Source organism: Triturus cristatus, chromosome 9 (assembly GCF_964204655.1).
Source record: "Triturus cristatus chromosome 9, aTriCri1.1, whole genome shotgun sequence".
Taxonomy (NCBI): Eukaryota; Metazoa; Chordata; class Amphibia; order Caudata; family Salamandridae; genus Triturus; species Triturus cristatus.
In genome coordinates, this window is record NC_140592.1 from 803,284,763 (window position 1) to 803,309,246 (window position 24,484).

General features: G+C 44.3%; 1 protein-coding gene across 1 annotated transcript in view; it reads left to right on the top strand.

The window, feature by feature from the left end:
• Positions 1–24,484, top strand: part of LOC146798868 (nesprin-2-like) — a 1,144,883-nt gene that overhangs the window by 850,510 nt on the left and 269,889 nt on the right. Inside the window, exon 86 of the mRNA XM_085627789.1 lies at positions 12,472–12,612. Coding sequence (XP_085483915.1) covers positions 12,472–12,612 — 141 coding nt within the window. The remainder of the gene's footprint in view (positions 1–12,471; positions 12,613–24,484) is intronic.

The window sequence follows — 24,484 nt, forward strand, 5'->3', positions numbered from 1 at the left end:
TGGGCAAAAAGGATGGAGCAGGGGCATACACAAAGACATCGGAGGGCAGGGGGAAGGAGAATAGGGGCAGCAAGCTATGCACAGAGTTTAAGCAGGAGTTCAATGATGGGGCATAGAATTGGGCAATGGAGGGCAGGAGGAGTGGACTGGTACATCATACTAAAGTGAGGGCAGCGGCAGCACATCAGACCATGCATGGCAGGAGGGAGGAGACTAGTCCATGGATTCACACAACAGAGGATAGGGAGGAGGGGGATGGGGCAGCAAGCTAACTGTTCAGAGAAGGCGGGTATTAGGAACTTTATTGTTTTTAAAACGTGTGTCTGTGCGAACTACTTAAAATATGAACAAGTATGCAGCATAATCTCACTTTTATTCAGGAAGAAGAGGACGTTTGTGACTGTGACTCCGGGCTCACTTGGCAGAAACACCCCCTGACCCTCCACCCCCTATCGCAAAATGTAATGCCCGTGAAAAGGGTAGGTGAACACAGTGTTATATAGAACATAGTCCTGAGAGCACGATTGAAAATGAAAACTAGATATAGTGTATGGTATAAACTATGCAACAAAAAGTGTGATATAAGATGAACCAGGCGTGAAATATAATATGCAATACATTGTGCGCAATGACAGATTCATTGGAGAGCGCGAGATAGCACAGGCACTAGCGCGTGCTATGCGATATGCGCCTTGGAGTGTAATATGCACAGGGCAGTGTTGTGTAACCTAACTAGTCTCTAAAGTTGTAATATAAAATATGTGCTGGGGAGTGTAACGTTGCATATGCACTGTGACAAAGATATGGATCCCAGATTGTAATATGTATGGCATAGCACTGTGCGTTATAACATAGGCATCGAGGAAGGCACGTTAGATGGGGCAATATAACCCGTGCGAAGACAAGTGTGGCATGACATATTCACGGGGTGGTGTTACAGTGCACATGGGCTAGAGAGTGTCATATATGAAACAAGGAGGAACAGGGGGCTATTTAGGACAGGTCCAGCATACTTAGCCCAGGCATGAATCTAAACGTACAGAGGTATGCTGTTCCTATAAAGGCTGTCAAAGATTGTAGAAACGTATGAGTCAGGAGGAGATTCCTCCTTTAGGAAAGAGACCCTCACACATCCGGCAGACTAGCTGTCATATATCGTCAGCAGGTGGCCCAGATGTCAGGTATCATCATCAGGTCTGCTCCGAATCGGGGCGGCGCTGCAATCCCCGATCGGCGACCTCAGAGGCGCCTTTTAGTGGAGATCTTTATTCCATTCTTTGCCGGTTGGTGAGTGCAAGTGAGGGCCCTATTGTGATGTGCGTGTGAGACTAAGTGTATTAAGAATAAGTAGTGGAGATCCTAAATAACAAATTTTAATAAGGAAGGTCCCACTCTTAATTAAAAACAATAGCATGCGTAATCATCCAGTGAGGGTGTCTGAATTACGCTCTAGTGAATAGTGGTCAACATGTTTCTTGCATCGGTCAAGTTGGCCGCAATTCTTCAGGACCAGAAAGTTCACACACTTATTGGTAGTGGTAGCAACTAATACTTACCACTGTTACAGCACCCTAATAAGTGGTTACTTAGAAATATAGAATTATTACGCCTGTAAAAGAGAAAATAAGGGAACAAACATACAAATCAAACTATTGAGAATTGTGGCTAACACATCACAGCTTGTTATGTATTAGCACATCACCAAATACTGCATGACACCTTGTGGGTGCAGGTCATGAGGCGAGTTTATCTTATGATTGTTTACAGCAAATATGCTTGTTTGATTTGTATGTTTGTTCCCTTATTTTCTCGTTTACAGGCGTAATAATTCTATATTTCTAAGTAACCACTTATTAGGGTGCTGTAACAGTGGTAAGTATTAGTTGCTACCACTACCAATAAGTGTGTGAACTTTCTGTTCCTGAAGAATTGCGGCCAACTTGACCGATGCAAGAAACATGTTGACCACTATTCACTAGAGCGTAATTCAGACACCCTCACTGGATGATTACGCATGCTATTGTTTTTAATTAAGAGTGGGACCTTCCTTATTAAAATTTGTTATTTAGGATCTCCACTACTTATTTTTAATACACTTAGTCTCACACGCACATCACAATAGGGCCCTCACTTGCACTCACCAACCGGCAAAGAATGGAATAAAGATCTCCACTAAAAGGCGCCTCTGAGGTGGCCGATCGGGGATTGCAGCGCCGCCCCGATTCGGAGCAGACCTGATGATGATACCTGACATCTGGGCCACCTGCTGACGATATATGACAGCTAGTCTGCCGGATGTGTGAGGGTCTCTTTCCTAAAGGAGGAATCTCCTCCTGACTCATACGTTTCTACAATCTTTGACAGCCTTTATAGGAACAGCATACCTCTGTACGTTTAGATTCATGCCTAGAGAGTGTCATAGCATATGCACTAGCTAGTGGAATACAACACAGAGGTGTGTGGCACTCAGCAGGCAATGGTGGGTGTAACACAGCATTGGGCTCTGCCAGGAGCGCGCTGTGACTCTCAAGTGATGTTCGTCCCCTTTCCAGAGAGTAAAATAAAAAGTATTACACATCCGGCAGTGGATGTGGGTTTTATTAACCGTGAGGGGGGTTTCTTGCATAGTTTTGGTCGAATTTTTGTCGAATCCCCTTTGAATGGCTTGGTGTGCATGTGTATTAAATGTGCCCGTCAATAGCTACCCATGTTTGTATAAATAAACGACAAGGGTGTCTACCGGGATTAGGCACGGTAGGGCATCAGACATGTCAGAGCTTCACTAGTGGTGTAAATACATTCCACGTGGATTCATTGTATGCATAGTCGCCTTTTAATGAATATCACGCAAATCGTCATGGTGATAGGTACGTACGGTTTGTCCAGCATGTCCTAGGTGTGTCTATAAATATATATTTTTTAAAAATAATAAAAAACAGTGGCCGGCCCTGGGGATTGGGGTCAAAAAAATATAATTAGGAGACAGGCCCTGGGGGATGGGGTCATCAGGGCCAATAAATTAGAATAAGAAGGGGAACCACACAGCCCCCCTTCTTAAAAAATTAAAATAAATAAAAGACTGGCATCGTGCCGGAGGCCACGCCCCCTCCTTGCAGCACTCTGCAAACGCGCCCCCTGGCGAGTTGTAAGTTGGGGAATTAATTCCTCTTCAGTACTGAGGGTCCCTGAGGGCCAACTAGCCCAACAGGCATCTCCAGTATGCACCAGGGAACTGCGCTGCAGACAGGTGTTCAGAGGCCAAGCCCCTTTTTACACCTCTCTGCAACGCAGCTCTGTGGCGCTTACTGGAGGTACCTAGTGGTCTAGTTTGACCCTAGGGACCCTTAGGATTCAAGGGGGCTTAATCTCTCAACTTAGAACAGCCACAGACGCGTTTACACAGTGGTGAAGGGAGGGGACGGGGCCTGAGGTGACATGTGCAAACACGCACTATGGCACGTTTTAAATTGGGGATATAATTTTCCTTCAATACTGAGGGCCCCTGGGGGCTAACTAGCCCACCAAGTGCTTCCAGTAAGCGCCACTGAGCTGCATTGCAGAGAGGTGGTCCAGGCCGTGCCACTTTTTACACCTCTCTGCAACGCAGCTCTGTGGCACTTACTGGAGGTACCTAGTGGGCTAGTTGGACCCTAGGGACCCTCAGGATTCAAATGAACTTAATCTCCCAACTAAAAACGGACACAGGGCGTGTTTACACAGTGGTGAAGGGAGGGGACGGGCCTGAGTTAACGTGTGCAAAAACGCCCTGTGGCCTGTTTTAAGAGGTAGTTTTAATCTCCTTGCCCTATTGTATACTAGGGACTTACAGAGGAGGTCATGCTAATCACAGGGGGACCCCAACGCATAATGTTCCCAGTGTATGTAGGTGTTTTCACTGTATTCTAAGTGTCTTTTAACATAGCACTGGCTCTAGGACTGGTTAGTCAGACTCAGTTACCACCAGTATCCGTCTGAAAAAGTTGAGGGTACAGGATGATTTTGCAACAAGGCTTCTTTCTGCTCTTCTTTTTGTTCTTTCTGCACGTTATCCTTCTTCCTGCACTTTTCTTCGTCTTTGAGGACTTCTGTTGCTTCTTTCTGCACTTCTTTTTTTTCTTTCTGTGCATTTTTTCTTCTTTCTTCACATGTCCTATCTCTGTAGGCATAGTTAGAAATTAGCATTTAAAAAACCTTTGAAATTCACAGAAAAAACCATAGGTTTCAGGCACGTTATAGTTAGGAATTAGCATTTAAAAAACCTCAGAAATTCACTGAAAAAACCATAGGTTTCAGGGGTGTTATAGTTAGCTGGACTTTTCACTTGTACAAAACCATTGAAATTCCCCCGTTATAGTTAGTTCAGCTAACTATAACTCGCGCGCCCGCAATGCACTGCTGATGACGTCACATATTACATCACTCATGACATGAATTTCAATGGTTTTGTACAAGGGAAAAGTCCAGCTAACTATAACACCCCTGAAACCTATGGTTTTTTCAGTGAATTTCTGAGGTTTTTTAAATGCTAATTCCCAACTATAACGTGCCTGAAACGTATGGTTTTTTCTGTGAATATACATATACATATATATATATATATATATATATATATATATATATATATATCTCGCTCCAAGTTTTCCTCACTCCCGTCCGGGAAGAAGATAGCAGCACTCGCGGGTTAGGTTGGTTACCAGTTTTTATTAAGCGCTACACAGACGCGTTTCGGGTCTTCCCTTCGTCAGTGTGTTGAATGACAGATACAGCGCGGCGCCATTTTATATACAAAAAAATGCATCACATTATCCATTACGGGCAATGAAAGACAACGAGGGACTATTCCCACCGAGTTACTGTGGGCGCCATCTTTGAATATGCACATATTGTGTTCACACTAGTTTGTCAAATAAAGTTATATACAATATTCACAGTATTTTACAACATAATTGTCGACAAAGTTCATTATTTATGAAGTGTGATTACTCATGAATTCATTCTAAATGAGGTTACAATCTCGCCGTGGATCGGCGTTAGTGGCTCCATAGAACCACCCTCTTCCCCTCGCGTTTGTAAATCTTGCCGTGTATCGGCTATCCCACATAATGTGTGCATTAAGAGGTGTGTACAGATTCGTCTAATTTATCATGATTTTATCGCCTATACCCCCAGGTGTACCGTTAATTCCTCATTGCTGTTCAAACCTTTCGGGCTTTTCGTTTGTAAGTCGATAATAAATCTTGATTCTAATCTCCTCAATTTGAGGACCCTGTCCCCTCCCCTGGTGTGAGGGGGCACATGATCAAGCCCAAAATACTGAAGTAGGTTCCTGTTGCTTTGGTGTTTGATGGCGAAATGTCTGGCAACTGGATAGCTCATGTCCCCGTTAGTGATAGCACGCATGTGCTCCAAAATTCTGATTTTAACACTATGTATAGTGCTCCCAATATATTTGAGATTACAGGGACATGTCAGACAATAGACTACATGCGTGGTTTGGCATGTAATGAATTTTTTGATGGTTTGTCTCTCTTTCATACCCTTAATTTCATAGTTAAGGATTCTTTTGCTAAATGCACATGCCTTACATTTCCCACACGGGAAAAAACCCCTTAGTTCCCCGAATGTCCCTTGTTTCACTATGGGGTTTTCCAGATGGCTATGGACCAATTTGTCTTTTAGTGATCTAGCCTTTCTAAAAGTCATTAGTGGGACAGGTGGAATATCCTTCCCAATGATCTGGTCAGTTTTCAAGATATGCCAATTTTTTCTGAAAATGCGTCTTAAGGAGTCAGCATCCTCAGAAAAGGTCGTAATTATGCGGAATTTGCCCTCATCTTTCTTTTCTTCTTTGGTTTTAGCCTCTAACAATTTTCCTCTTGGTATCTTTTTGACCTTTTCTAGGGTGGTATCTAATAACTTCAGATCATATCCTCTAGCAGCAAATCTCTCTATACTCTCTCTTGCTGCATGTGCGAAGTCACAATCCCTTGAGCAGTTGCGTTTAAGACGCAATAATTCCCCGTATGGGATGCTCTTCTTCAATTTGTCTGGATGGCCACTGGTAGCGTGTAATGTGCTATTGCCTGCAGTCGGCTTTCTGTATAGAGCCGTAGTGATCTTATTCTCTTGAATCCTCACTTCCAGGTCGAGATAGTTCACTGCCACTGAACTAATCTCGCCTGTGAATTGAAGATTAAGATTGTTGTTGTTCAAGTGGGCTATATAGTCTATGGCACTGTTATTGGACCCCCTCCAGACAATAAATAGGTCGTCAATGTACCTATGCCAAGTCACTATATTGGCTGTCCATATCGCATTGGTGGGGGACCGGACCACCTGCTCCTCCCACCAGCCCACGAACAAGTTCGCGTAGCTGGGGGCGAAGCAGGTACCCATCGCGGTCCCCGACACCTGCCTGTAGAGGTCACCTTGGAAAAGGAAAATGTTATTGTATAGGCAAAACCTTATGAATTCAATAAGCATCTTGTTATGTTCCAGTAATTTGATCGACCTTTTGTTCAGGAAATATTCCACCGCCTCCAGTCCCTGTTTGTGGTCTATGCATGTGTATAATCCAGTGATGTCCAATGTTATGAGGACGAATGAAGACTCCCATCTAACTTTTTCTATGCATGCAATGAAATCTTTGGTGTCTCTTATATAAGAAGACAATTGAAGGACGAATTGAAATAGAAAATGGTCCACAAATACAGACATCTTTTCAGTTAGACTGCCCAATGATGAGACTATGGGTCTGCCGGGTGGATTCAATTTGTCCTTGTGGACTTTGGGCAGATAATAGTACGTTGGAATTATGGGATTGCTGGCTCTTAGAAATAGGAACTCTTCCATGGTTAACATCGTTTTGTCCTGCCATTTCTTAATCATTTGGTGGTACTCATTGATACTCTCCTCATATTTCTTTTTGTTTGTCAATTCATAGTTGTGTGTATCAGTTAGTTGTCTTAGGGCTTCCCTTACATATTGTTCCCTTGGTATCAAGACAATATTGCCCCCTTTATCAGAGGGTTTGTAGACTACTGTCGGATCGCTTTGTAGTTCTCGCAAAGTTTTCTCTTGGGCTTTAGTCAAGTTACGTTTGGTGGTTCTGTAATTTTCTTTCTCTCGTAACTGCACAAGATCCTTGATTACTGATTCAGAAAAAACATCGATCGCATCTTGAGGCATTTGTGGTAAGAATTGTGAAACCGGTTTGAAGTCACTACATGGTGCTTCTTGATCAAGCCCCAAGGTCCTAGCTCTTTGTGTTGTTGTCATTACATTTTCTTCTGTGATCGATTCCTGTCCTTTTCGTAATTCTTCCAGTAGTTCCAATGTGGTAAGGTCATCCACTGTTAGTAAATCTGTCTCCTTGGTATTTCCTTTGATTAGTCTGGCTTCTTTGTTCGTTGGTTTGATCTTAAAAAACTTGTGTAGTTTAAGTTTTCTAGTGAATTTAAAAAGATCAATCCTCGTTTGTGTAAATTCAAACTTTGTTTGTGGACAAAAGGATAGCCCCAATTTCAATACTGATTCCTCTGTCTTGGTAAGTTTTTTAGAGGTTAAGTTAATGATGGTGAGGTTGTCCTCTTCATTTACCACCTTGCGCCTCTCTTGTTCCGGGTTGTTTTGCCCCTTCCTCTTCCTCTTCCAACCGCTCCTTCTGGTCTGCCTCCGTCCACTTCTGGGGGCTTGCTTTTCCCCCCCCTCAACCATGACTGTCGTATCAGATTGAATTCTTGGTGAAAAGGGGTTCTCGTTGGTTCACCAGAAGGGCCCGCTGTCTCATCACCGGACTGCTCATTTTCGGTCACGTCTGATTCTGACGTCTCAATTCTTTCTGGTATTTGTATCGGTGTCTGCTTGCTCTTGTACATTTCTTTCCGGGGTCCGTCGAACTTTTTGGCGAACGTTAGTACTCTCCCCATAAGGTAGTCTCTCTCGTCGCGTTCGAATTTTTCTTGTTTTCTATGCCGGATTTTTAGCTCATACTGTTGTAATCGTTTCTTCATTTTGTCTCTCATTTCTTCCTGTTTATTCTTGTCTGTATCTTTCGCGATTTCTTGAAAGGTGCATGGGAGCAAGCATATATATATATATATATATATATATATGGATAAACACATGGTAGCTCAAGGTAGAGACGCACTCGGGCTCTGACGTAAGGTTACCAGCCTTTATTTCACAGGTGCGGACAAGTATCCCATGTAGGTAAGTTATGCAGCTTTCCTTGCTCCCTACGCGTTTCGAGTTTCCACTTCGTCAGGGGATATGTGGAAAGTTCGTGCTGTCGTGGGCTAGCTCCCATAATATATACAAAGTCCCGCCTTCAATTCGTAGAGACTTGTGGGAGTTGTGGTGCCGCAACATTCAGTTAAAATCCAACGCACTTATAACTGCATGTGAAGCCCTGGGTGGACCCCCACATGATCGCCTGCCCTCAATCCTGCGTCGTCGCCCCACTCGAGGACAGTAGATCTCTTCCTCGTGGCCCCCTCGTAATCCTGGGGTGGTGCAGTCTCTGGCGGATGAGCCTCCGCCTGACAATGGATAAACACATGGTAGCTCAAGGTAGAGACGCACTCGGGCTCTGACGTAAGGTTACCAGCCTTTATTTCACAGGTGCTGACAAGTATCCCACGTAGGTAAGTTATGCAGCTTTCCATGCTCCCTACGCGTTTCGAGTTTCCTCTTCGTCAGGGGATATGTGGAAAGTTCGTGCTGTCGTGGGCTAGCTCCCATAATATATACAAAGTCCCGCCTTCAATTCGTAGAGACTTGTGGGAGTTGTGGTGCCGCAACATTCAGTTAAAATCCAACGCACTTATAGCTACCATGTGTTTATCCATATATATATATATATATATATATATATATATATTCAGCTCTTGAATCTTCACTCAACGAATGAAGGGGACCGCACACAGCAAGGTTTCTCGGTAATATTTTATTTCATATCCGAGATCAGCAGGACGCGTTTCGGCGTTCGTGCCTTTTTCGACTTGTGTTACAAAGTGCAGTTGAGTCGAGTTAATTAAATATCCGGATCACTAACTCTAGTTCCGGTTCAATGGCCATGAACAAAGGAAATAGAAAAAAGACTAATCAGTATTTTTCAGTCCATGTAAAATTACAAGAGGACAATAATTTTACCACATAATCACATTTAAATTTCATGTTACTTAGTCTAAATAATATTTACATTTTATATTTAGTTCATCAATGAAAATATAAACAGACAGAATATATTCATGGCAGATACGATAATTTCTGATGCAGTAATGGCATTTTTGCATGGAAATCCATATTATTTTTAAGCAGTCAAAGTAAAGTCACAACAACACACAATTGAAATATATATATGTATGTATGTATATATATATATATATATATATATATATATATATATATATATATATATATATATTATATATATATGTATGTATATATATATATATATATATATATATATATTCAAAACAGAGGTAAATAGATGGCCACGTGACATTTTGACTATTGATTCCATTCAAGATGGACACACTAAAATAATATTTTAGGGAACGATTAAGATCTGAAAACTCCATCAAATGATCATTCATTATTTTACCAGTTTGTCTGGTTTTAGGTGATCACATTGTTTATGACACTGAGTTGCTATTACTTGTTTACAACCCTAACTGTGTTTTTTGTGTACCACATTTTGTTCGGCAGACCACTTTCTGAGATACTTTAATAAATCCGAACTTCACAATAAATGCTTAAAGAGACAATAGCCACCTCCTTTTTTCGCAAAATGTTTACAGTTTCATCCAAGAAATAAGATTAAGAAATAGTCAAGGACGTCATAGTCTGTCATATTCCTAAATTTTAGGCATCATCTATATTTTCATGTAGACTTTATTGATAACTGCTTCTTAATGACAACTTCAAGGAAAGATTCTGTCATACTCATTTGGTTGAATATTTGGCTTCCTGCAAAACCTTCGTTAGGTTGCTAGATGAACATGGCATAGACACTGCACTCTTTGACTTTGTGGATGAATTGCTTGATTTACCACTGTCTCTTAAATGTATGCCATATATATGTATGATGGAAAAATTAGCACCCATGCATATTTACTGGACCACTTATTTAGATTTCTAATTCAAGTCTTCAGCTCATTTTATGGGGCATTGCACCTCCACATGTAACAGTGGTTGTAGAGCTTCATGAAAGGAGAAATGTAAGTCAACATTCTTAAGATTCTTATTCTCGATTCCCCCTTGTCGATCTGTGGATGATGGTCCATAGCTAAACTCTGTAGTCCTTTTTTGCTGTACAACAGTCTTTGTGCAAGGTGGCGGGTGACAGCCGCGTGCAATAAGCAGCAGTAAACAGCAAAATACAGCTAGAAAATTTAGGATGTAATTTAGAGTTTGGTAGATGTGGGACATCCACCAAAAAGTGGGGGATGTCGTGTCTGCTTAGAGTCTATAGGGTCTCTATGCACCCTAAAAAGGACGGATGGGTCATCCACCTTATATTGCTGGATGTCCTGCATTTGCCCAACTATAAAAATAATGTCCTTATTTATAGTGTTTCCTGTTCAATCTTCCTCAGAGTGCTCTAGTTGGAGACCTCCAACCCAGAGAGATTACCTTTTGGAGTCCCACAGCATGTGCTTCCTCCACTTAGCATTTTCTCATGTCCCTGCCACGCCTGTGTTTCAACATTTGCAGAAACCTCACTTGGATGACCTTTATTCGCACCACATGCACTTCCCCTCATACGATGAAAAACCTACTTATACCTATGAGTCAAGGGACAAAAGGGCAAGTTAGTGGCTGTGTCCAGGGGACTTCAAGTCATGGATGGGGAAAAAACCTTCAAACTAAGTCAATTGGGAGAGAAAACCTTGTTTACCCCACCTGTACAAGAAAATACACACCTTCTCACCTTTCTGACAAAATAGGTTGCTTTGCCACTCACCCAAAAAGTGGGAGTGATGTATGAACCTGACCTATGCCCCAACTTTTAGGAGAGCACAGAGGTAAAGTTCTCATTATTCCAAATAAAACTCCTTAAGAACATTATGCCCTTCATTTCATCTGAATACCACACCATGAATCGGAAGAAATTCCTCCACTATTTTTCCACTGAATGTTGGATGAATGATCAGTGCTACTGATCTTCAACCTAAAGAAATACCAACCACTATCTTCTCTTCACAATAATTTGTGGGATTCAAGGGCAAGCCCTCGTCACATTCAAAATACACTGCATCCCATGCAACTGCAAGGACCACTCCTGCCTCAGGCCAAGTTCAACCCCGATCATCTTTCCCACACCTTGTTATCAATTCATGCCTCTTTTCTGAATGTAGCAAAACGTGAAAGTAGAAAAGGCCCTTCTCTTCAGTCATGCCCTTCCTTAGGAGTGGCGTATTCCTGCAAATTTACAATGCTTTCAGCCTCCTGCAGTTCTGTACAAAACCTGAAAGCACATAATTTCATAGTTGTCGTTTGCCCCACACTTAAAATAAAGGGCTGTGGGTCTGTGGCTGCCATAAAAGCACCATCACACTTAAACTACATGATCACCATGCACTTCGTGTTGCATTTTCATGATACTAGATCTGTTATCTTGTAATGCTGAACCTGTATAACCTCTGCACAAAAATTACTTTGCAAAGTCGAATTTCCAGATACCAACACTGTACTTTGCTGTAAAATGCAATGCCAGGCAAATGTAACCACAATTAATTGACATCTATACATAAATGTTATCCAACTGCCGTCAATGCAGTACCACCAAAAGCAACTAGATTAATCAGTACTCTATAGGCAGGGATCCTGGAATTATGCAATGCGTCAGCTTGTTAGCCCAAATGGATCAAGCGTTGCTTACAAAATGGCGACGTGTTTCAGAGCTTTGGAAGGCCCTTCAAACACATTAACTGGTCGTCTTTCAGTTATTGTATATAGTTGGTTATTAAACTCTTACTAAAGAGGTGAGTGTTACCATATGCAAAAATAGCAAAATAATCCTCTCACAAAATGTGCCGCATTATGCCGCATAAGTTGCCTGTACTTGCCACATAATTTGGTCCTCCTTGCCGCATAACTTGGTCCTCCCCTGATGCATAATTCCAGTGATCCTCTATACTGGCAAATAAATAAACATAACATTGGTGGCTACTGTTGTTAGCACTTTCTCTGTCTCGGTTAATATATTTGGCAGAAAAAGCGAAATGGGTTTGGTGTGCTTTTAGCTGAAAATAAAATTAGCATTTTACATCTTTAAACCTGTTAGTGAGAGGAAGTGGTGTATTTTTCGGAGACTTTCCTCCTAGGACTTGTTTGTAATATTCACGGCTAGCCATGCACATCAAAAACTCAGTTTTATTCTGGTCAAGTGGGCAGCCAGAAGCGTATTCCTTTTTAGTGCAGCTGTTCAGTTCGGTGATTTCAACACTTTATTTCTTGAAACAGATCAAAGATGAAGCCATGAAGAGCTCACCTCACTATATAATGAAACAAAAAGTGGAGGAGATCAACAGTGGCCTTCAAATGATTGAAAATATGTTACAACAAAAAAGCAAAAATATCATTAAAGCCAAAGAAATTCAAAAGGTAAGGTTATTAATTCCTCGTATCAGATTTGCCGTTGTGAAAAAGTTGACCTTTCCTTATGATCAGAAAAGAAGCTTTTTCAAAGTTCATCTTAATCCTCGCTTCCTGTGGTCCCTTTTCGGAGATTTTCAAGACACAAAAATGACAAGCAAAAAGTGTGGATATCAATATGTTCATGGAACTCAGCAACTGTCACTTTAAATGCCTCTTTATCAGCCCGAAACAGACATGTCTCAAAGATGTTTAGCAATCGCAGCTTGTCTTGTCCCCTGGGATGTGGTCAGTATGAAGTAGTTTACGTGGGGTGAGAGTTGTGAAAGCTTAACAATGAATATATTAAATTGTAACTGTAACATGTTCAATTTTATAAAGGTTAACTTCCTTGCAGAATCTGTACTTCAGGCCTGATGTATAACTGGGCGGTACAGTCAGAGGCGGCTCCTCCGGTAAGGCAGAGGAGCTTCGCCCCACTGCTCTCAGAGCAGTGGAAAAGGGAAAAATAAAATGATAATAACAACATTATTATCATTTTATTTTTTGTTGCTGAGGGGCTGGGTTAGGGCGAGCGGGTGGCACAGAGAGGAGGAGTGGTTCATGGACTTAAGTGTGCATGACGGATTGGCCGGCCGTCTTGGGCCAGCTGAATAGTCATGCACACTTTGTATGTTCTCCACAAGGCTGTAATACACAGCCTGAGTGGAGAACATGCGCAGGCACCCTGTCCCCGTCTGAGCGCTGAACCATGGCACTCAAACCAATCACAACGCTGCATTGCAGCATTGTGATTTACCTAGGGGAGCCTGTGTGCTTCCTGCTTCTACGGACTCAAAGTCAGGAAGAGAAGCGGAGAGACAACGAGGAGGGACGGTGGAAGAGATAAGTGTGTTTTTTTAATTTCCAAAACCCTCCCTCCCCACTACCCCCATTGCCTACCAGCCGCCACTGGGTATGGTACCGAAATTTGGTGGTCAGAATACGGTCTGACATAAATACTGTGTACCGAACATCGCCTACAAAAATATCTCCCCATTGGAGTTAATAATTGATAATCTATACCAGACGGGACGATATTTTGCTGATCGATTTGTAGGACACCATGTTTATGTTAGAGAATAATTTTGTATAGTCTATTCTGATTTCCAACCTCATTAGGCTGGTCGCAAACAGAAGGTAACAGTTGCATACCGATTTTTTGTGGCCTGCCCAGCATTTTGTGATGCGATTGATGTGCTAGTCAGTTGCATCGTAAAATGTAAAATATCAGAGTGTCACAAAACCTCTGTCCTCGTGAAAACTAGCAAAGCAGGTTGCATTTTTGAGACCCTCGATAAGTGGCTTTGAACGAAGTGATATAAGGCTGCGAGGTAGAGCAACTTCTATCCTTGCACACATCACGGAAGTGTTTTGAGTTTACGTAGTGCCAGAAACTGACACAGCATGTCATTAATTACTGATCATGTCTGCATGTGGCATCTTCATTATTGTATGTCGAAATCTCATGGAAAAAACCATGGACCTAAAAAATAGAGAAGCAAAATAATATGAACGTAAGCTTATTTAGGTAAGTACTGACTTACTATTCTTAACTTCAAATACTCTGAAGATATTTATATTGTAAAGGTACTTATTTGATAAGTTAAGTCTAGTAAACCTATGCTTCCCTATTAATACTTGTCTTCACAATATTTTGGTCCTTAATACTTTGGCCTCGGAATTTTGGCCCCACATCAATTTCCCCCCGATATTCTGGTGGAAAGCGTCTTGGCCTAGGATTTAATGCTTCAAATGCCAGGCCGGAGACTACCAATTCTTTAAGAGCAAGATAATCTTGCAAGTAGACTGATGATTTTATTCAAAGAAAATTATTTTGCTTTGATTCCTTTGCTAGCCACATTTCTGCTCAGTTCAGGGCTGTGTCACAGACACTCTACTCACGCTAAAAAACACCATATGCCCCATTTCTTTGCGTGTGTAATACAAAATGGAGCCAGTGGTAGTTGCACAAGTGCAAAATATAGAAGGACATCATTTGAGGGCTTTTCCCTTTTGTATAGCCTTAAACAGGGCCTGAATTCGTTTTTTTATGTTTGCATAATAGGAATGTAAAAAAAAGAATTTTGATCAAATTTATCAGTGTGTAACTGCATCTGTAGCTCAGGTGATGTCACTGTTTACGTAGCAATAACATTACAAAACATGTTTGGTCTCTGTTCACTTAATTGAATAGGGTTTATTTGTTAAAATCTGTTTGATGCACTTAAATAATATATAGGCATTTCATCATTTTCATGCCCCATCACTATCATCTATCCCCATTTTTGTGGGGGGGGGGTATCTTTCTGTCACAGTAGTTGGAGAAAATGTGTTTGGTTCCATTCCACATCACACAAGCAGCAAACAAGTGGCTGTATTATTGAAAGATGCACATGTGCAAACAACATTTACTGCACTCTCTCACCTTTCATATCAAGTTTATTTCTGCACTCTGAGTTCCGCTTGCACAAATGAAGTCCTTGTTTTTAGCAATAGCGTTTATATATTTTGTGCCTTTGTACATTCTACATTAAGTAGGTTAAACCTCTGCTCTTGGTTTTTTAAGTGCTAGATGTCTGAGTGTCTTGGATCAACCACTGGGGTCAGTGTTGTGTAGCAGTAAAACCATTTGATGTCTTTTGTCTTTTCTACTAGAGTCCTCTTTAAGGTGGAAGGTTCACATTTTGACAATGCTCTCATTATTGGCCCACTAAGCCATTCAGTTGGTCAATAGTCAGGTTCCCTGATTGTTCCGTCTTCGTGGTTCAAGTGTAGGAATTTGAGGCTATTGATTAGATCTATTCATTTTTACGTAAATGTTATTTCAATTACAAGCACTCGCAAGGTTAGGGTGTGCAAATTGTTTCTTCCTTATGATCAGGTTAGCAGGGGCTTTCAGAAGAGGTGTGGCCTAATGGGCCAGGGCGGTCGATCTCAATTCTGGGTAACCGGGATCGAGACTCGGGAATGACGCTCGACATTCTGTGATTCTGGGCAAATCACTCACATATGTAGGTAAATTACATTTACCGATTCTTACATACCGAATTTTACCGATTCGGTATTTATGAATCGGTAAATGTAATGTAGGTAGAAAAATACCGAATCGGTAAGTGTCGGTATTTTAGAATCGGTATTTACCGATTCGGTAATGGCAACTGGCTTCCCATTCATTTCTATGGGCCTGGAGGCCCATAGGAATGAATGGGAAGCCAGTTGACATTACCGAATCGGTAAATACCGATTCGGTAATGGGGGAGGCATCATCATGGGTGGCAGGGTGTCACATTGACACCCTGTTGCACCCCTGATTGGTCCATGTGTGCACATGTGGCGCACATACATGCCCTAAGGGCATGTATGTCTGCCACATTGCACACTTCAAAGTGCACAAAAATGCTTTTTTACACCTATTCGTCATTTACCACCAACTTTTAGTTGGTGGTAAATAACGAATCCCCACACCCACGACACACTCCCCCTACATCTCATTTCATGATTCGTTATTTACCGAATCGGTAAAATTACCGATTCGGTAATTTTACCGATTCGGTAAATTACCGAATCATGAAATGATCCCCCTACATAGCAAAAGCCTAAATACCGGTCGGTAACGGTATATTTACAGAAAATCGGCCGTTACCGACCGGTATTAGGCTTCCTACATATGGCCCTTAATCTCCCCGTACCTAATAAAAATGAATTTGTCCTTGTGTGACATAACAGGTGCTCATGTAAAGCGCTCTGATACCTAATACCTTCGGGTCAAGTTTGTGCTATATAAAACTCTGGCAAAAAAGAACCAGGACAAAGCGTAAGTTATGTTATCCCTCAGTGTGAGGTCTGTACTGTAGCTTTTAACTTTGAAACTAGTTATCAGGGTTTGATTCTATGGAAAAATGAGGACTGAAGCGAGGCATAATTGGATGTTTCATTGAAGGGTTTTTATCATGGGCTGTTATGAGTCCACCAATTGTCCAAGGGATTTGGTGCAGTGCTGACCAATGGGAGAAGTCATCATTGTTTATGGGTTAAAGCCGCCTGGAGCCTGAAACAACGGTCCAGGTGTCTGCCAAGAAGAGGAGGGGCAAGGGGCATTGGAAACCAGCTTCTGAAATTCCCACGGTCCGGGAGGAGGCTTAGGGAGTGTCCTGGAATTTACAGGGAAGAAGTGGCCAAACTAGGGAACCTGCCTGAGCGTCCCTTCAGGGAGGAGTTATACACTGCATAGAAGGAGTGCCCTACTCTTGTGGGCCTTAGGCAACAGACAGAGGACAAGGGAAGGAGCCCAATTGGCACATCATGAGGCAGACCCAGTAGAAAGGATCTGAAGCGATGGTGTACCACCTGGGCTGCCCCAGGCTCAGCAACCCTAGACTCACTATATAGGAGATCAGTTTCCCAATAGATCAGGTGAGACTTGGGCCCCACATGGATAAAACAGAAAACGTATGTTTGCTGTAAACCAATAGTGGTCAAAAATTATCCAAACAGAGACAGGAAGTATTGAGGTGGCCAGAATACATGAGCACAGTTCGAGGCATGTGGGCTGCTGAATTCATATCTGTGCATAGATTGCCGCCTAGTGTTGGGTCCGGATGTTTGCACGTTGTTGTCCTGGAAGAGTCTTCGAAGTATCCTGGGATAGGTGACTCCTCCCCTGGACTACAGTGAGCATGGGCATCCTCTCCATCCTCAGATTGTTTTTTTCCGCCATTGGGTTCGGATGTGCTTATCTTGACTCAAGTTAGGAAAAACTTTTTCCAGGCCAAAAGGCCTTTAGTTCACGTCGGTACTGTTCCCGATCGGTATCGATAGTATCTTTGTTAGTTTACTAACTTCAGGAACAACTTTTTCGCATCTTACCCGACCATCGACCCGACATCGACGATGGAATCGAGGACACCATTCAAGCGGTGTCCTGTATGCAATGCGAAATATCCCCATGTCGACGTCCACCCGGTGTGCATCAAATGCCTTTGACCGGATCACGACGAGTCCACATGTATGGCCTGTGCCCGATTCCGATCCAAGAAGACTCTCCGGAATCGACGAGCAGTGAGACTCGAAGCGCAGCAAGCGGCACCGGCCCGACCAACATCTTCAGCGCCGAGGACGAAGATGTCGAAGACGTGGAGAACCTACCCTCCAGCCCCGCTTCCGAACACGACTCCGGATCAGAAGACGTCGAAGAACGACTCTTTCACAGAGATGAAGCCGACGCCGAGGTAGGAGACTACGATGAGGCCTTAGGGGCCGAAGAGAGTAGCTCCGGTGACGAGCAAGGCCTACCCATACAGACTGAGGATATCCCAGTGCGCCAGTCTACGGCTCCGGTCGAGGGATCGCCTTCGGGCCTTACCCAAGACCTATCCCGCAGTTCTTCGGCCCCGCCCTCTGGCCCGGCCTCGGACATTCAGCGGCAGCCATTACTACCCAAAACAGCTGGTTTCCCTTCTTCAAAACCGAAACCGAAAGCTGTATTGGTTCATCAAAAACCGAAACCAAAAGTGACGCTGGTCGGATCGAAGCCCACCACACCTTCGACGCCAGCCAAACCCGTCGGCACCGACCGCACCAAACGAGACTTCGGTGCCAAGCTTGCAGCAGCCGACGTCGGCGCCGACACACGGAAAAAGACCTTCGGTGCCGCAAAACCTACTCGGCTCCCGGCACCGAAACAATCGGCTCCGGCCACAAAGGTCAAACTGGCTGCTGCGTCTCACACCGCTTCGACAGCACCACCAAAGGCACAATCATCGTCGACGGCTACTACCGCTCCTCGACTCGATGACCCAGTGGCGCCGAAGAAGTCCACGCCCGCCTCTACGGAACCGGTCGGCGCCAAAGAACCGATGGCGCTCCAGGTGCGGCCAGTTGCTGCGTCCTTGCAACGCATCAAACACAAGGCAGTCCTCCAGGACACGTCAGGCTCCGGGCCGATAAAAGCTCCAACAGCCTCTCCGGCACCAGCCAACATCACTTTTGGCCTGCCGCCATCCACGGCCCCAAAACTGTTCCAAATCAGAACACGTGTCACCCACACCACGATCACGCCTGCCGAACGCTCTCCTGCAGAGACGTCACCATCACACATCATCGACGCCGACACCGGCAGAATGATGCTCCACAAGAGGAGAATAACTTCCGAGCCAGCTTTGGACTCCTACCGGATCCTGCTTAAGAAAAAGCTGCCAGTGGCTTCGGAACCAGTTCTTTACGAACCTTTCCATTCCTCTTACCAAGATCCACAGTCCTTATCTCCTACACACTCCGAAACAGACGTTTTGGAGGATTACACATGTGACCACGTCCCCTACCCTGGAGAGATGGACCCTGAAGGCCAACAGGACCCTGACCAAGCTTGGGATGACCCTGTAGACCCGGGTGCACCTATGGATACACAGGACCCGCAACTATATGGAGCGAAAACGTCTCCCACAGAGGACACTGCCGCATTCAACACCCTCATTGAACGTGCTGCGGCCAATCATGGTGTGCAACTCCATTCTGACACCGTCGAGGATGACTTTCTCATGGATACTTTCGCATCCTCAGAAAGGAATATAAAAACTCTACCCATGTTGAAAGGTGTCCTCAAACCAGCAAAGGACATCTTCAAAGAACCCACCAGGGCAAGAGTAATAAACCCCAGGATCGACAAGAAATACAGGTCGGCGCCTGGGGACCCTACCTACATTAGAGGCCAGTTACCTCTGGATTCCATAGTAGTTGCGAATGCTCGCAAACGGGCACACTCGCAAATGACAGGGGATGCTCCTCCCCCGGACAAAGAGTCCAAGGTGCTAGAGACCTCCGGCAAACGGGTTGCGGCCCAAGCAGCTAACATATGGCGTATTGCCAATACTCAGGCGCTCCTCGCTCGCTACGATCGAGCACACTACGACACATTAGAAACATTACTCCAACATCTCCCTGACCAATTCAAAGAGAGAGCAGAGATCCTCATCAGGGAGGGACAACTCCTCACAAACGCATCCATTAAGTGTGCACTGGATGCCGCGGATACAGCTGCCAGAGCCATAAACACTAGCGTCATGTTGCGACGACACGCCTGGTTACGAATCTCCGGATTCGAACCTGAGGTACAAAATAACATCCTCAACCAGCCTGTCAACCCCGACTACTTATTCGGGCCAGAGGTTGACACCACCCTAGAGAAAATAAAAAAGGACACAGACACTGCAAAGTCCATGGGGGCTCTCCAAACGCAGTCCTTTCGGAGCGGCTCCTTTCGTCGCCCCGGAAATAGAGGAGCAGGTAGAGGACAGGGGTCACAGCAAACCTACAACAAGGGAAACACACAAAGTTCCTACGATAAGAACACCCGGGGTGGATATCGTGGCTCAAGCACAAAGGGCAGAGGACGCGGATACGGCAACACCAGGTCCTCCCCCAAAAACAAACAGTGACGCCCTCTCCCTTCCTCCCGACCACATAACACCTGTCGGGAGAAGGCTACAAAGGTTCCTGTCCACGTGGAACTCCATCACCACGGACAGGTGGGTCAAAGATATTGTCAAACACGGTTACTGCCTAGAATTAACCTCAACTCCACCCACAATACCTCCAAAACACCGTCCTATGTCCTCAGAGCACTTAACGCTCTTACAGCAGGAAGTGCTAAGTATGCTACTAAAAGACGCAATAGAGGTCGTACCCGTCCACGAGCAAGGTACAGGGGTGTACTCCCTGTATTTTTTAATACCGAAAAAGGACGGGTCACTCAGACCTATACTAGACCTGAGACCCCTCAACCGCTACATTCTCTCCGAGCATTTCCACATGCTCACCCTACAGCAAGTCCTCCCGCTGCTCAAGCAGGGAGACTTCCTAGCCACACTGGACCTCAAAGATGCGTATTTCCACATACCCATTCACCCCTCACACAAAAAATACCTCAGGTTCACTGTTCAGGGGCAGCACTACCAATTCAAAGTCCTTCCCTTCGGCGTGACAACAGCACCCAGAGTTTTCACAAAGTGCCTAGCTACTGTGGCCGCACATCTACGGAGGCAGCACATACACGTCTACCCTTACCTGGACGACTGGCTTGTTCAAACGAAGTCAGCCCAGCAATGTGCCAGCCACATGTCCCGCACCATTCACCTTCTACACAGTCTGGGGTTCTCACTAAATTACCCAAAATCCCATCTCCAACCCGCACACGTACAACAGTACCTAGGTGCGACCATAGACACTCTGGCGGCCACAGCTCAGCCGAATTTAGTGAGAATCAACAGCATGCAAATGCTGATTTCCAAGTTCAAACCCCAACACTCCCTTCCCGCGCGAGTGTTCATGCAGTTGATAGGCATGATGGCCTCCTGCATTTTCATAGTCCCACACGCGAGACTACATATGCGCCCGCTTCAGGAGTGCTTAGCACGTCAATGGAATCAGGCTCATGGACAACTAAAAGACCTAGTGTTGGTGAGCGGTCGGGCATACAACTCTCTGCATTGGTGGAATCCACAAAACCTTTGCAAGGGCCGACCGTTCCAAGAACCTGTTCCACAGATAATACTGACAGCGGACGCGTCTCTCCAGGGATGGGGAGCTCATGTACTCAACTACACAGTGCAGGGACTATGGACAACACAACAAAAGAAGATGCACATCAACCTTCTAGAACTGATGGCAATCTTCCTGGCTATGAAAGCATTCAAAGTACACTTGTGCAACAAAGTCGTGTTGATCCGGACGGACAACATGACCGCCATGTACTACATACAGAAGCAGGGAGGAACACACTCTCCACAGTTGTCTCATCTGGCTCAGAGCATGTGGAAGTGGGCCATTCAGAGGAACATGTTCCTCATGGCGGAACACCTCCCCGGCAAAGACAACCAGATGGCGGATCTGCTCAGCAGACACAGCCACCAGATGCACGAGTGGGAGTTACACCCATCAGTACTCCAACCGTACTTCCAGCAATGGGGTCATCCACAGATAGACCTATTCGCCACAAGCGAAAACGCAAAATGCCAAAGCTTTGCCGCCAGGTTCCCACATCCACAGTCGCAGGGCAATGCGATATGGATGAACTGGTCCGGCAGATTTGCGTACGCTTTTCCCCCAGCGCCGTTGATACCGCTGGTGGCTCGCAAACTCAGACAACACTCACTGACACTCGTCCTGGTTGCTCCAACGTGGGCACGCCAGCCATGGTACACCACTTTTCTCGAACTTTCCGTGGTGCCGCATCAAAGGCTGCGGATCAAACCCGCGCACTTGACGCAGAACCATGGAGAGATTCAGCACCCAGATCCGCAACAGCTGAACCTGGCAATCTGGCTCCTGAAGTCCTAGAGTTTGGCTACCTAAACCTGCCACCTGACTGTATGGACATCATTAAGTAAGCTAGAAGACCCACTACCAGAGCTTGCTATGCAGCCAAATGGAAAAGGTTCGTCATTTATTGCAATAATAATGACATTAACCCGCTAGACGCATCCATCCAAAACATAATTTGTTACCTCTTACACCTATACCGATGCAATCTGGCGTACACTTCTATACGTGTCCATTTGACCGCAATATCAGCCTATCTCCAGAACAGGCAGCACCTCTCTTTATTCAGAGTGCCTGCCATCAAAGCATTCTTGGAAGGACTCAAACGAGTAATTCCTCCAAGCCACCCACCGGCTCCAATGTGGAACCTCAACTTGGTCCTCACACGCCTGATGGGTCCACCCTTTGAACCTCTACACTCATGCGAGATTCAATTCCTTACCTGGAAAGTAGCTTTCCTAGTGGCGATCACTTCTTTAAGAAGAGTTAGTGAACTCCAGGCACTAACCGTTCAAGAGCCATTTATACAGGTTCACGCCAACAGGGTCGTACTACGTACCAACCCCAAATTTATGCCCAAGGTGATATCGCAGTTCCACATGAATCAAACTATTGAACTGCCTGTTTTTTTTCAAAACCCACAAACTGTCGCAGAAAGAGCACTCCATACACTAGATGTGAAGAGAGCCCTCATGTACTATATCGACAGGACTAAGATCTTTAGGAAGACTAAACAACTTTTCGTTGCCTTTGCCCCACACCACAAAGGTAACGCTATCTCCAAAGCAGGTATAGCCAGATGGATCGTTAAATGTATTCAAATTTGCTATCAAAAGGCTAAACGCACTTTAACGATCCCCCCACGAGCCCACTCAACACGTAAGTTAGGGGCCTCCATGGCTTTCCTGGGAAACATCCCTTTGCATGATATATGTAGAGCAGCCACCTGGTCCACTACACACACATTTACCAAACACTACTGTGTAGATGTGCAATCAAAACAGCAGGCAGCTGTAGGACAGGCTGTTCTCAAAACTCTTTTTCAGACCGCTGCAGCTGGCACTGGTAGCCGCCGCTAATGGGAGGTACTGCTATGTATTCTATGCACAGATATGAATTCAGCAGCACACATGCCTCGAACTGAATATGCTACTTACCAGTATGCATCTGTTCTTGGCATGTAGGGCTGCTGACATTCATATCGCCCACCCTCCTCCCCGGCGCCTGTAGCAGCTGCAGCTCTCAGAATTACTGTAAGCATGGTCATCACTTTCTGTATCTACTCCATCACTGCCACAATGGCGAAAAACAATCTGAGGATGGAGAGGATGCCCATGCGCACTGTAGTCCAGGGGAGGAGTCACCTATCCCAGGATACTTCGAAGACTCTTCCAGGACAACAACGTGCAAACATCCGGACCCAACACTAGGCGGCGATCTATGCACAGATATGAATGTCAGCAGCCCTACATGCCAAGAACAGATGCATACTGGTAAGTAGCATATTCATTATAGCATATGGAAACAAAAATGGGGATGAACCAACCTGATATCACACAAGCATGGGACACGGTGATGGTAGTCTTTAAAGGCGAAACTACAGAACAAGAGCCATCAGATTATGTAGTAGTCGGAGTGATTATAATTCATTATAAAAGACATCTTGACAGAAAAAATTAAAATCGAAAGAGAGTGCAGCATACTGTAGAAAGTGCGCTATAACACCAACTGCATGGTCCTTAGCAGACTACTTTAACAAACATACACAAAGTTTTAGGTTACTCACCATAAGAAACCCTCAGAAGCCCAGATTAGTTCCATAGGTTAAGGTTGAAAAATAGGACAAAACATGCACATTGAAGGCACACAGGGTGGATACAAGCAGTTGAATTAAATCACCAGTATACTAAGAAACATTTAAGTAACTTTTGTAACAAAGCATTTTGTATTTTTGAGAAAAGAGATTGTTTCTAAAAGTATCAGTAATTGTTTCAATTTGATGAAAAACAATGTTTTTTATTTTAACCAAAAATAAAGACTTCAGAAAACATAATAAACCACTAGGGAAGTGGTATATATCTTGAACACCCCTAGATGGGATATCGAGAGGAACAAGAATGGAGATATGGTCATATTATGACCTCTGCCTGGGAGCTAGTACTCCTTCTTAGAACTATGTCAAACTCTTCATGGAAGAAATGCAAGCATTATGTGAATTGTCTTGCTGTCAAGTTCAGCCCTAGGGAACTCTTGGCCTGAATTTTGAGAAGGGAAGCAGATAGACCTGCGAGATTGGTTTCAGACAAGTACTACAACTACCCTCATGGAAACTATTTATTTGTATTTATTTATTTTACTTTTTGTTTTTAGTATTTTATAGAGCACAAACTTGACCCGTTAGGGTATCAGAGCGCTTTACAAGAACAAAACAGAACACAATAGGTTGGAGCAAGAGGTCTCTAGCGAACCTAGAGTTTCTGGTTCCTCCTGTTACCACGAGTTTCTGTGCAAGATATAGAGGGGA